The sequence below is a fragment of the Drosophila subpulchrella genome, chromosome 2R, assembly GCF_014743375.2.
Source record: "Drosophila subpulchrella strain 33 F10 #4 breed RU33 chromosome 2R, RU_Dsub_v1.1 Primary Assembly, whole genome shotgun sequence".
Lineage (NCBI taxonomy): Eukaryota > Metazoa > Arthropoda > Insecta > Diptera > Drosophilidae > Drosophila > Drosophila subpulchrella.
The window spans coordinates 3,925,214-3,940,012 of NC_050611.1; the positions used below are offsets into that span (position 1 = coordinate 3,925,214).

The 14,799-nt window shown below is 42.2% G+C and overlaps 1 protein-coding gene across 2 annotated transcripts; it reads left to right on the forward strand.

Annotated features, from left to right (window-relative positions):
• Nucleotides 1-231: 231 nt before the first annotated feature.
• Nucleotides 232-13,574, forward strand: LOC119550104 (sodium-dependent neutral amino acid transporter B(0)AT3). 2 transcript variants are annotated; one of them, XR_005219438.1, is made up of 11 exons: nucleotides 232-438; nucleotides 6,420-6,731; nucleotides 8,911-9,143; nucleotides 9,203-9,780; nucleotides 10,135-10,276; nucleotides 10,344-10,705; nucleotides 10,765-10,927; nucleotides 11,435-11,638; nucleotides 11,893-11,961; nucleotides 12,120-12,647; nucleotides 13,051-13,187. XR_005219438.1 is itself a non-coding variant. In XM_037858584.1 (9 exons), the coding sequence occupies exons 2-9, from the start codon at nucleotides 6,461-6,463 to the stop codon at nucleotides 13,261-13,263; spliced, it is 2,166 nt and encodes a 721-aa protein (XP_037714512.1). In that variant the 5' UTR covers nucleotides 232-438; nucleotides 6,420-6,460; the 3' UTR covers nucleotides 13,264-13,574. The 2 variants fall into 2 exon arrangements, 1 of the variants encoding a protein (XP_037714512.1); XM_037858584.1 differs by lacking the exons at nucleotides 11,893-11,961; nucleotides 12,120-12,647 and having other exon boundaries at nucleotides 13,051-13,574.
• Nucleotides 13,575-14,799: the final 1,225 nt, after the last annotated feature.

Genomic DNA, 14,799 nt, shown 5'->3' on the forward strand with positions numbered 1-14,799 from the left:
GCAGCTTTTGGCCTCCTTTCCGCGTGCGGCAATCAATGAAAGTGAAGCTTTGCCCAATTTAAACGCTGTCAGCCGAAAAATTTCCATGCAGAGTCCTGCGTCAGTGGCTGAGTGTGCGTGTGTGTGAGTGCCTGCGCTGGTGGTGGCGAACTCACCACGGACTCCAACCCACCACGCCGATTCGCGAGCTTCGCGCGGCGCCAAGCGATTTGGATTCATTTAACAACAGAAAGCACAAACCAACGGTCGTGAAAACCGAGCAAAGCTCCGTGAAAAACGCAGAAATTCGTCGAACGAAATTGATATCGAGCGATAAGCTGGATTAAAGCGGAAATCGAGGAAAATCGAGGAAAATCAGTGATTTTCCCAGCGCGCGAGTGTGTGTGTGAAAAGCAGCCAGGAATTGCAAACCCAAAACCACAGCCAAGACAAACTTTGGTACGAAACAAAAAGCAAGGCGAAACTTTCTGCCTGACGTGTCCTGCCCACTAACACAGGCACATGTCTACATATAGCCAAAGGACTTCCTCCCTGTCCTGCTCGTGCTCTCTCTCTCTCTCAGTTAGGCTCTCTCTCTGTCTCTTTTTCCATCTCTATCTCCCAACTCTGTCGTAAAAACTCGAGGTTGGGGATGCACGTGGATTTCCGCGAAAACAGTGAACTTAGCTTTATGTTAATTTCATTTGTTTCGTGCCCCTAGCGCCAACGAAAATCTGCATTTTTGTGCATTCAAAGCGAATTCGCATTCCAAAAACCAACAAAGTGCTAGAATCGGCAATACATTCAACTTTGCACGTTGACATGAACTACCTATATATAGTGCATTGTAGAACATGGGAAAACAGAATCAGATTTTGGCAGGGGAACACATTCACTCATTAATCACTTGACTGAACGGGCAGCGTAAACAAAAATTTTAATTTGGTTTTCTGAGCGGTTTCATTTGAGTTGAGTCTATATTTTCCAAACTAATGGGATCTAGTATTGAAAATATTATAATTTTGTAATAATCTTTTGAAAAAATGTTGTTTATTTATTTTACTTCATTAATTTAGTGAACTTGTAAATGGTTTTTATTAGAAAAGAACAAGATATTTAAGCTCTCTTCATAAAAAAGTCCTTCAAAACATCATCTTTGATTCTCTTTATTTTGGAGATTTTGATAAAATGCATTGGGGCTGGCAATGGCATTGGCCGAGGGGATGTTTTGGCCACAAAAGCTTCACCCACCACCCTCCACGCTCCCCATCGACCTCAACAGGCCAACAGTTGATGCTGTGCCAAAAATGGAAAGCACAAGCAATTGAACTTTGTGCCTGTCTGATTGCATTTCGCTTCCTCCCTTCTCTCTACATTTGCCTCGTGAGAGCGAAAGTTGGATACAATGTACGATGGGTTTATATAGGGTCTATATAAGGTACTGGTACACTGGTATTTTGGCAATCTTTTTGGCCAGACAAGTGCATGAGTACGCTCGAATCTGGCCAAGCGGACTTTGCTTGATGAAAAATTAATGCTCTGTTTGGGCTGGGACTTAAGCACTCGCCTCTTATCGATTACTAACTTGGAGCAAAAGGTTAAGACGCACAAAGGAATACAAAATCGTGGAAAGGGTTGGCTTTGTTTATTCCAGAACGGTTCACCACGCCCCAAATTGAATATCTTTTTTTGTTGGTTATTTAACAAAAGGGTAATATAATTTACCATAATTAAATTAATTAAAAGTGTTTTAAAAGCCAGGACTAGCCAGGACTACGAAACTTCAATTTCAGCATAGCAAAAACTTTATAATTTTCCATCTCTTTAATAAAAGTTCAAGTTTAAAGTAGAAATCTTATACAAAAATAATGACGAATAACACCAGTTTACAAAAAAAAATTGATGAAATACGCACTTCAGGAAACCTTTGTTTTCCGGTAAGATACATCTCCCTGATTAAGAAAAGGGCATTTAAAATTTTTTCTATGGTACCAATTTTTTTTAAAGTGTAAAAAACGTTTTTCGCACTTTTTTATTTTTTAACTCGAGTTGTGATAAACCGAATTCGGTCATTAAAGACTCATTTTACAGGTAATGGAATGCCCTTTAACTTTCTTGTACACATCGTTGAGTTCCATTCATTAGTTTAGAAGCTACACTTCGTCAAAGTTGAAAAAGTTGGAAAAAATGCAAAAACGCTGGCATAAATTGCTTCTTTAAAAATACACGCCTAAAAACCGAAATTAGTTTTATGTTGTTTTCTTAAAGGCTGAACTTTAACGGAGAATATAAGCCATTGATCACGACAATCCGTTGGTAAATCGATTTTTTACAGATTTTTAAACGTATATACCCAAGTTCAGTGTTCGGGAGCAGCGGCCGTTAAACATTATTTTAAATTTTCAGTGTTGGGGAACGTAAGATTTTGGTGCAAGTAGTTATGCATAACGTCAGTTTCTTTGCTATTAGTGCTGGGCAAGCTAAAAAGGATGCGATTGCAGTTACAAGGAAATCATTTTCATATATTTTTAGCAAGAAATTAGCAAGGAAACTGACGTTATGCACTACAACTTGCACCAAAATCTTACGTTCCCCAACACTGAAAATTTAAAATAATGTTTAACGGCCGCTGCTCCCGAACACTGAACTTGGGTATATACGTTTAAAAATCTGTAAAAAATCGATTTACCAACGGATTGTCGTGATCAATGGCTTATATTCTCCGTTAAAGTTCAGCCTTTAAGAAAACAACATAAAACTAATTTCGGTTTTTAGGCGTGTATTTTTAAAGAAGCAATTTATGCCAGCGTTTTTGCATTTTTTCCAACTTTTTCAACTTTGACGAAGTGTAGCTTCTAAACTAATGAATGGAACTCAACGATGTGTACAAGAAAGTTAAAGGGCATTCCATTACCTGTAAAATGAGTCTTTAATGACCGAATTCGGTTTATCACAACTCGAGTTAAAAAATAAAAAAGTGCGAAAAACGTTTTTTACACTTTAAAAAAAATTGGTACCATAGAAAAAATTTTAAATGCCCTTTTCTTAATCAGGGAGATGTATCTTACCGGAAAACAAAGGTTTCCTGAAGTGCGTATTTCATCAATTTTTTTTTGTAAACTGGTGTTATTTTCATTACCAAGAAACTTAGGCCAATAAGGATGAGACGAAATATCTATGAAAATGCTTTTCTTAGCAGTTAAAAAAGGTGAAAAGGAAGTAAAGATTTGTATAACTTAAATTTACATTGTAAAATCAACATACTCATTTTCTTGTAAAATGAGACTTAAAAGGGGGCTCCAAGTGGTATAATAATACATGGAAACTTTCCGTAGTTCCAGAGCCAGGCCAGTGTCTCGTTTATTTACATAATGTTTCTGCAAAACAAACCTTCCTTTCTTCGAGCAGCAGCTGACCAAGGTTATGTATGCGTAAACAAATCGAATCGGGGGTTTGGGGAGGAATCCCCCTCCCCTCGGGATCCTCATTGTCACTTTTAAGTGCCTCCAAATGTTTCCCATCCTGAACAGACTGGCGCCGTTTTCCAGGAAACACACTGTGGCGACTACCGCCAAACTTGAATGCATCGAAGGCTGAGCATCAAGGTCAGTCGGAAGCGGAAGTGGGGGTGGTTTTGGGGTGGCTTCTGGGTGCCGAGTGTCCTCGCAGATTTTCGGCGCAATTCTCGACTTGGCGCCAAACGATGGCCAAATAAATTAGCAAGAGCAAAGGGCATAAGTTGCATATTGGCAGCCAGCAAACAACTTGCGCAATACCTCTCTGTTTATTTTCGAGTGGTTCCCAAAATAGCCACAAATATGGTTATATTTGTGGGTATTTCAAATTCAAGTGGATATATATTTGAACGATTCGCAGCGAATTTGTTATGGCATAGAGTAAACAAAAGGCTAATAAAATGTGCAAAATCGATTGCGTAAACAGAGCGCATTTCATTGGCAATCAAATTGCATGATTTATGCAGAAATCGGAAAAGACAGCTGGCTTTTCCCTTGATTTCCACCTTACCCGCAAAGCCGTTCTTATCGATTTAGCCTGCAACACGCCATGTCATCAGATTCGCCTACTTGTTTTATTTTCACTATCCCCGCCCCTCTTTTTCGAGCTATTTCGAGGGCACTTTAACCCAGAACAAGCTTTAAACTCGGTTGTCCTAGCCCGCGAGTTGAAAGGGGATGAACTCGCTGTTTTTTGCGAGTAACACTTTGGCAACGACGCAATTGGTATTGTCCTTTTTTTAGCTCAGGACCCAAGCTTTTCTACCTGTGTATGAGTTTTGGGGTAGCTTTGTTTGGTAAATTTCCATTCATTTAAGTTCAGACCAGATGGGTTCTCAGTTCTTGAACAGCGAGTTATATAAGCCGGAGGACCTATTCCTCAATGAGGTCCTGTCACTGCCAATCAGCCGCAATCTTGACCCTTATTTTGTAATTTCCTACGGCAATGATTTAGGCATTGTGTTCCAGCCAAGTGTTTTAACCCATTCCAATGACAGGGCCATGGCCACATCCTTACCCAAGCTTTTTTTAGAAACGCCGGTGATTGAAGGCGAAAAAAACCGAGACCACCCATCCACCCACTTAACTGCGACGCAGAAAGCAACAGCACAACAATCACAGGACTTTAATATTTTCACACTCTGGTTTACGTAACAGCAATCGCATTGTGTAATCAGAGGACGAGAGTTTTCCCGAGACAGCTCGGCGGGGGGAAAAGTGCGGAAAAGTACGGACAAGTGCATATTGCGTCCTTTGATTATTGCTCGTTTCCCTGCAATTTAATCAGAGACATGCCAGCTGGGGGTATACTTTTTGGTTTCTGCATCTGTAACTACAAGATACACTTTGTGGGTGTAGCTGGATAAATATTTACACGAATGGGCGGTTGGGGGTGGCGATTCGGGAAACGCAATTGGAAAATGAGGCAGCCATCAAAAGACGTCATAGCACATTACGTATACGCAAAATATAGAAGAATAGACCGAGAATATATGGCGTGGAACCCCTTTGCACCCCCCGAGAAACCTTTCCCCGCAAAGGCCATCAATGAAGCGGCAGGACGCCAAAAGCTTGGCAGAGCTTTCGGCTCTCTCTCGCCGTGGTGAATTGCTGCTTCTTGCCACACAGCTGCTGCCTCTGCCCCAAAACAACACACCCATGGCTCTCCGCTCTCTGCTGCCTGTTCTCTAGCCCTAATTTACTACGTCAGCAACAGAGGACGAGCCTCCAAGTAAATGGGCACCACATAGAACGACCCATGGGTAGAGCCACCCCAAACCCCCAACCCTAAACCCCCAACCCCCTTTAGTTCCACCCCCCAGGTTGCTCTTTTTTAGTTGCTCTTTCAATTTACAACGACCTTCTGCGGTGTTGACGAAAATTTTGGCTCTCCTCTACACCAAGCAACAAGGTTCAGGAAGTCACGTTCTCAGTGGGTGGTTGGGTCGGTTAAGTGACTCGTAAACAGTCCTTGGAGCAGCTTGCTTGTTTACTGCTGAAACTAAGGATCTAATTAACCTCTGACCCCCCACATGAGTGCTTGCTACACGGGCAGAATTATCTAGGATATTGGATAGTTAGCCCAACAACAAAAATTAATTTGTATCCCCAAGTATCTAAGATGACTTTATGCTTGAGTATCGTAAAGAGATATTTTTTTAGTAGGAATATGAGAAATATTATAAATATTATAATAATCACCTATTTAAAAATCATGATGAAAATGGATACACAAACCAAAGAGAATTACAATGGTATTTTCCTTTTCCGCGTATGTCGATCCTAAGTGGGTGATTTTTTGATTCAAAAAACAAATCTATAAACATTATTTACAGTCCCTGTTCTCCAATACAATTCTGTTTTGATTTCTCAGTTCGATTCAGAATATTTTAGTATTTTAAATTTTTACGAAAATATCAAATTGAAATATATTTATTATGAAAGAACCATCTTTCTCAAGTTAAAAGAACTAAAATAATTTTGGTTGAGATGGATTTGAACGGATAGCGAAAAAACATTAGAAATATAATTTAAGGTGTACTACTTTTAGCCAACCAACTTACATGTCTGAGTAAATTCTGCAGAAAACTAATGAACATACCCTGTTTATGAATTCCCATGGCACTATACCCAATTTGCATAGTAATAAAATAACGAAAGTTGACAAGGGGAAAAAAGAAAGATGGAGTGGTTGGGCCGGCGAAAAGGTTCCATTAACCAGCGGAGAACCCGCCTAATGGCAAACAATTAGGGCACAAATTGAGTTAGCAGCCAGTAGAAGTGGTCTCAAGGACGAGCCGCCACACAAATGGGCAAACAAGCCCGCACACACGGATACTCGAGGAGTATCGATCAAACAATGGGAAGGAGAATCCTTCCCGCAAGTCCTGCCAATTCCTAATCGACTGCTCCACTTTTTCGCAGACGGTAACCACGGATACTACGCCAGGGAAATCCGCACGTTGATGGCTGCCACCAAAATCATCGATGCGCCGCGCAACGGCCACGAGATGGCGCCACTGAACACCCGGGCGAGGGGCGACGGCACCCACGGGGTGACCATCGTCCTCACCGCCCCGCAGCGCAACTCCGTGCAGTCGGTGGACATCCCGGGCAACGAGCCGGAACGCGCCGCCTGGAGCGGCAAGATGCAGTTCTTCCTCAGCATCATCGGCTACTCGGTGGGCCTCGGCAACATCTGGCGGTTTCCCTACCTGTGCCAACAGAACGGAGGCGGTGAGTAGCAATATCTAATCAGATCTAAGTTTATTCATTACAATGCAAGATATAGTTATATATTTAGGGTTTTAATTTCGATTTCTGTAATAAGCTAATGGAATTACGGGTTGAAGATTACTTCTATTATTTAAACAAAAAAATCGTACTTGAACGTAGTTCGTTTAGCCACGAAGTGTTACACTATGATTATATTCGATATATGATATATGATTTATCCGATATATCCCAAGATTCGGTTGGTGTTAATAAGAGTACATTAAAGACGACTACACTTAAACTTACATTTAATGGCGTTATGGATTATGGAGTTATGGATGGAGGTATTCGTCTGCAAATAACTATATCTTGAGATCTAAATCGTAGTGTACCTAAAAGTTTTTTAGTCTTTTAAGAAACAAAGTTCTTAAAATCGATGGATGGATGTACTAAACTTAGTTTAAACTTAAATGCTTTCGTTATGTTTGCTAAATTGCTAATTATTTTACATAATATTTTCTTAGATATCTTTGATATCATATTTGTTACTTAACAGTTGATGTTACTTTCCATAATTTGAAAGCAATCCTCATATGCAAGTTATTTGGGTCCGTAATAATACCAAGTCGATTACGAGTTCCAAAAGCGTTGGCATGGAATTTTACGCTAAGCCTCGGATTACCGTGTAGCCGGGCAAAATGCGCTAACTGGAGCAGTATTTTTCAATCAATGTCTGTTTGACTGCACGGGTCACCTGAGCGATAACGCCAAATTGGGTAGACCCCCGCCACGCCCCTCCGCCCGTCGACATGTGTCATATCCAATATCAGTTGGCCAACGAAATGCAGCTAATCAGGTGCACAGCTTTGACAATAACATTATGGGATTTAATGTGCACTAATTGCCTGGCATTCGACGGCGGAAGGGCCCAATTGATGGCCTTGGGTGGGCGTGGGCATGGGCGGTGGGTGGTGGGTGGTGCAGGGGCGCAATAGCAAGAGCACGCACATTTCTAATGGCGCTTTAACCCCACCCTGGTTTTAATTCAATTACAATTGACAGCATGACCCGGCATCGAAGTTTGAATACTCTCTAGCTGGCCAACCAGATATTACCCGACCCGACCAGAAATGCAAATTTCCGGCTGGCTTTTGATTGATTTTGTGTCACGTCACCTGTCATTCAAAGGTGCACTTGGAAAAAGAATAACAATATGTGTTGAATGAATTTGGTTTCCTTTTGTTATATTGGGTAATTACTTTTATTCAATTAATAAGTTTACTGTGGTGCAAAAATAAGGTGAATTTGTTTTTTCGATTTTCGAGGTGTGGTGCATTCCTTCCGCAAGGCAAAACTATTAATAAGGAATAATATTTGAACGTTATGACCAGAATTAGGGGCAATTACTACTGTTGGTTTTAGCATCACGACAAAGGCCCGTATAACATTTCGCTCGTTCTTCGTGACCATTTTGCCAAAAATGCGACTTATATCATCTTTTGTATTGTTTGGCTTCGTGTGACTTCTGTCTATCCTCAAAACTCCGGGAAACGCCCTTTGAGTTGATTGAGGGACTATTTAGCATATTTCGAGGATTGGAAATCGGGAGAGGAATAGTGGCTCCAAACAGCTCAAGAAAATACTTAAGGAGTCGAATCACAGAATCGAAAGATTGAATCGAATCATACAGTCGAATGATAGAATCGAATCAAACAGTCGAATCATAGAATAGAATCATAGAGTCGAATCATAAAATCGAATCATTGAGGCAAATCATAGAATCGAATCATAGAGTCGAATCATAAAATCGAATCTTTGGGTCTAAGATAGAGTCGAACCAAGAGTCGAATCATAGAATTGAATTATAGAGTCGAATCATAGAATCGAATCATTGAGTCGAATCATAGAGTCGAATCATAAAATCATTGAATCATTGATTTTTTCAAATTATTTCGTTTGAATCTTTCCTACCACTTCTAGGAACAGTTTCTTAAACGCGGACAAAGTCGCGGCGGGAAAGATAGTAATTATTATAAGCTAGGCTACTGATTTGATCTTTATCTATGTAAAGTTTAACTTAATATAACTTTGAAAGCTTCTATAATATTTTAAATTTATTTATTTTTTTAATTTTACTAAGATTAGTATAAGAACTATTACTTATCTCTTTGAAACTAAGCCCTCTTTCTTCCTCTTGCAGGTGCGTTTCTGATACCTTTTATGATTATGCTGATACTGGAAGGCATTCCACTGTTCCTTATCGAGCTGGGGATCGGCCAGAGGATGCGATTGGGTGCCTTGGGTGTGTGGAACACCATCCATCCCTGGCTGGGTGGCATCGGCATCTCGTCGTGCATAGTGACGCTGTTTGTGGCTCTGTACTACAACGTGATTATCACGTGGGTTTTCTTCTACCTCTTCAACAGTTTTCGGGTGAGTTGGTGTTCTGGATACCCAATAAATAGCCCGTAATTGAATAATCTCCTCAATAGTATCCGCTGCCCTGGTCCACCTGTCCGTTGAACGGCACAGGCTTTGAGCTGGAAGAGTGCGCCAAGTCCTCGGAGACGACGTACTTCTGGTACCGCACCACCTTGGATGCAGCCCCCTCCATGGACGAGCCCGGTGGCCTCAAGTGGTGGATCGTGCTCTGCCTGATGCTGTCCTGGACCATTGTCTTCTTCATCGTGATGAAGGGCATCCAGAGCTCAGGCAAAGTGGTCTATTTCACCTCGCTGTTCCCCTACATTGTGCTGACCATCTTCTTCATCCGCGGCATTACGCTGAGAGGAGCCGGAGCTGGCCTGATGCACATGTACACGCCGAAGGTGGAGAAGCTACTCGAACCCACTGTCTGGCTGGATGCAGCCACGCAGGTCTTCTACTCCTTCGGCCTGGCCTTTGGCTCCCTGATCGCCTTCGGGAGCTACAACACGCCGAAGAACAACTGCGTGCGGGATGTGCTCCTGGTGTCCGTCTGCAATGCCGTCACGGCCATCTACGCCAGCGTGGTCATCTTCGCCATTCTCGGGTTCAAGGCCACCGTGAATGTGGACCGCTGTGTGGCCAGGTGAGTCAGTGGGTCAGGGAGTGGGTTAGGGAGTGGGTCGTACGCATCAGTGGGTCCACTAGGTGGGTCATCAATATACCGACCAGTTGTAACCGGCGCAGGGCAACTGTCTTTGTATCTATTTGCGTATCAATGAGTTGCCGGCTCGGTGGGTGTACCTCTGCGTCCATCCATTGATATTCGAATCGATATATGGAATCGCGGTCGTGTCTGTCAATTTGCATCAATTAACGGACCCACTTTGAGTTATGCACAATTGCTCTTGAACTGGCTCTCTGTCGAGTTCTAACCGATTTCAACTGGTCTCCATTGATTGCTTACTCTTTCTTCCTTTTTCATTTCATTTCCCCCCAGTAATACGGACATCCTGGTCAAGAACAAACTGCTGGGCGTAAATGAGACCCATAACTATGAACAGACCATGAGTATGCTGAATGGCACCGAGCTGACCAGGCTTCAGTTGAGCGAGTGCAGTCTGGCCCACGAACTGGACAATGTGAGTACTGTCGGGATGAGGGATCCTTCGATCTAGAGGGTCTAACCGTATCTATTTTCATATACAGGCTGCCGAGGGCACTGGCCTGGCCTTCATCGTGTTCACCCAGGCCATCGTGGAGCTGCCCGGGGCTCCCTTCTGGGCCGTGCTCTTCTTCACCATGCTGCTGTCGCTGGGACTGGGCTCGCAGATCGGCATCCTGGAGGGCATGCTGTGCACCCTCTTCGACATTGACATTATCAAGCGGGTTAAGAAACAGCATGTCACTGGCGTGGTGTGTCTCTTCTGCTTCATTGTCGGTTTCATCTTCTGCACAGGTGCCGGCGAGTACTGGCTCAAGATGTTCGACTCCTTTGCCGGCACCATTGGCCTCGTGGTGGTGGCCCTGATGGAGATGATAGCAGTGATCTTCATCTACGGACACGAGCGGTGAGTTCGGGGTTTTCTTATATAGTTGAGCTTAGGACACTAACGATGCCTTTCCACAGCTTCACTGAGGACATCTACCAGATGACTGGCTACCGACCTGGTATCTACTGGCAGTGGACTTGGCGGTACATTGGTCCGGTGATCATGGTCTGCATCCTGGTCTCATCGGTGGTCTTTATGGTCATCAGGAATCCCACTTACGGAGCTTGGAATGCCGACTTGGTAAGTGATATTGGGTACTATGAAAACTTATTTTGCAGAACTGCTAGGAAGACTAGAAAGTGAGCTAAGAAATCAAAATAAGGATATTATCTGTCTCGTATCAACAATAATAAATAGTTCAACACAGTATAGAAACAATCATCAAAATGTATATATTTTCTTATTTCCATGATAATAGCATGGTTTACTAACTAAGTTTAGCACAGGACCATAGGGCTTTTGTGCCAATCGACCACAGAAAAATTCGGACTACAATTATTATACTACTTATCGAATTATAGACTAACGTTATTAATAAATTTTGCTGTATGTTATGGTCTAATTTTGTTACAAAATTAACATAGAAAATGGCAATTATAAGTTAACGTTAGCTTTACAGATATTGGGCTTACAAACAATGGACACAGTATATTTCTGAAAATATTATGAATAGTGTATAGTCCATGTTGCTCATTAGTTACCCCTTCTTCCGATTACCCTTCTTAACTAAATTTTTCCTTTCCACAGGGCATGATCGAGCAGAAGAGCTACCCCAACTGGGTGATGGCCATCGCCCTGTCCATGATCCTGGCCGGGGTCCTGCCCATGCCCATCGTGTTCCTCATGCGTAGCTTCCAGTGCCTGAAGGTGGACCTGGACATCCACCAGGGATCGATCCGCCGCAACGAGACAACCGCCTCCACCAAGGAGATGATCGACAATGACGACGATGTAAGTGCAAATCCTCCCTCAAATCGGTTGATAACACTTTCGATCCAGTCTCGATTTGAGCTTTCTTTGTACCATTCGTTGTGTTCTTAGTCTAAGATTATGCCCATCTCTCTTTTGGTCTATACGTGTGACTAATTGTGTCTTTCTCTCACCTAACGATACATTCCTCACTTTTGCGCTTGTTTTTCCTATCTGACAATGCTTACATCCAAATACCGAATACATAACCAAACTCACTCACCATTGTCGTTCAGAATATGAGTCCGGATATGCCACCGCAAGATTCACTAGCGGCGACACGCTTCACAATTGGAGACTTTGAAGTAAGTTGTGCCTCGTCCTGGATAGAAAGCTATGCCCCATCCAGAAACCCCGATCCCATCGTCACCTGCACATCTCTGAAACACTAAAGCTAATCACACGATTCTCTGCTCTTCTTTCCCTCTGCTCCCGTGTCCACTTTCATTGGTCAATGTTTTAGAATTAGAACGAACCGTAACCGAAAACGAAATCGAAGCCATGGATACGAACTCAAGTGCAGCGCCAAGTTTTAGAGAACCCCAAACAAAAATCAGCAGCCAGATAAAACTAGGATAGCTCTTAAAGTAGTTCACCAAAGCCCTTTGCATGGCCCAGAAACACAGAACACCGAACACCGAACACTGAACACCCAGAGAAACCGAACAAACACCAAGGACATGCCTCGACTCAAGTAGAAACCAACTGCTCATCCTCGGTTACCAAGCAATTACCTGTACTCAATACCACTAAGAACTAATCAACGCACAGCAATTAATCGTAGCTAGAAAAAAATCGCATACAGCTCTTTCAAACCGAAAAAAACTGAAAAGGCCAGAACAATTATTTACAAAACTTAAGTTTAGGGAAAAGACTAGCAAAATCGCTTGAGGGCTCAGCAGAAGTAGGGCAATGAGTGTACATAGATGTAGGCAGTTCTAAACCAATATAGAAATCCAATTGGCGGCTGATCGTGGCTTAAAAGTAACAGGTAAAGTAACAGAGGGTTAACCAAGATTTTACCATATAAATTTCGTTTGTTGGTTCGTTTGTTTGTTCATTGTTTCAATGTTTTTTGGTATGATTCAAATCTTTTACTTGCAACCAGTGGCGGATGTACATCTACTTTACATCTACATTACAGTTGTCACTGGACTTTTAGACGTTATAATTTGAAAATTCTGCTTTCGAGGCCATCCGCTGGCCGTGTAGAGAGCTTTCGCTTGAGCTTGTGTAGAATATCGAGTATACGCAGCGTGGTGTCAGCTCATTTGATTTATGTACTATAATTTCGTAAGAAGTTCTTGATTTCCTAGAGGACTCTGTCCGTCCATTTGATTGCCTGACATCTTGAAGGGTGGCCTCATCCGTTTTCCCCTCTTCTCTTGATTTAGGACGATGAGGACGACGAGAACGACTTCAGTGGCCCGGCGCTCGGTGGTCACGTGAAGACCCAGAGCGATTTCTCCGACGACGAGGAGGAGGACAAGCCCATGACCATGCGGATGATGATGATGCGTCCGACGACTACAACCAAGACATCGAACGCGCTAAATGTGCCAACCAGCAGAAAGAACAACTACAAGAAGGACGCGTACGATGTCTAGAGGAGCCACAACCCCCAGGTGCCGATACAGAAACCGATAACTAAGCAGACACAGATCCAGATACAGATACAGGTAGAGGTCCAGGTACAGATACAGATACAGATACAGGTCCAGGTCCAGGTGTGAACCGAAACGAAATGGCAAGTGAAGAACTAGTTTAACTGAGACGAGCATTGAGAGGAGAGTGCGTGCCGAGCTGAGCGCAAACATTTATAAATATTTACTATAAGTATTTTAACATAATTTAAATCTAATCTAAGTAATTACCAGAATAAACAGCCGAAGAATTGCATTCGAGTGCGTAACTAAAATTGTTAAACCGTACTTTAACACTAACTGAACTAAACCCAAACTAAAACTAAACTAAATTTAAAACTATGTACGAGTACAATGTGCCGCAGGATGTTAGGTATTATCTAAAACGGGTTGCTAAAGGTTTAAATTCGATTATGTAGCATTTAGTTGGAATGCTTAAAGCTTTACCATTAGACACTCGAGCACACAAACTGAAAGTATTTCTGATCCCCACGCCGCACTCCTCTCCAATCCCGGTAATCCCCGTAATCCCGATAATCCCCCAGAATGCCCGCCACTCCTGGAGATAACTCTTCAACGGCAATCGCTTTATAGTCGACTTAGCCAGCGCATTTCCAAAGAGTTAAACTCAACATTTAGTTTTAGTAGAGATCTGCAGTTTTTATTTCGACCTCAAGTAGAACTCACCCGACCTATAATTAGCATATGTAATCTAAAAGGAGTTACACACTTTAATATTACTTCAAACAGGTTAAGAGCGTTGAGACACAATATTAACACTTCGAGTTCTAGTTGAGTTATACAAACAAATACCTATACTAACTATATTGATTAGAGAAAGATACATGGAATGTGTGATATTCTAAATAATATCCTCAATGTTTAGCTGTTAAGACTCTTCATCCCCTCACTCCAATCTATTTTCCCCGTTCAAACCACTCAAGAGTATTTTCCCACACTGACAGAGCTACACAAAGAAAAACAAAACATGAAAATAAACTGCTGTGAATAGTTTTAGTGGTTGTAAAGTTCTATCGAAGAAGGGAAACCATAAAGCGTCTAATATTTAACTAGTTGTTAAGCGGCACCCCATTGTTCACTTGAGTTCACTCCACAGGATACCTACAGAGATTGTCCCAGCCATATTTCCAATTCGGTTTCCGCAAAATGGTTCTCATACCCCCAACTTTCTCTTATTTCGGTAAGGCAAAGGCAAAAGCAAAAGCACCACTGATATCTGACTACTGACAACTGAATCAAAACACATGGAATTTCGAAGTACTCAAAGTCAATGCAAAGGACGGACGACAGAACGTTGAAGACAATAAGACAAATATAGAAATATACTTATGATATGGCCCGTCGAGTTTAGAGCGATTTGTAGTTGCCGACGTGGTAGATTTCCCCATAGCAGAGCAGGAATTTATCCACTTTAACCTTATTTTTGGGAGACATGTATCCATTTTGTACACCGCCAATCAAAAGCAGTTCCAATCAAGG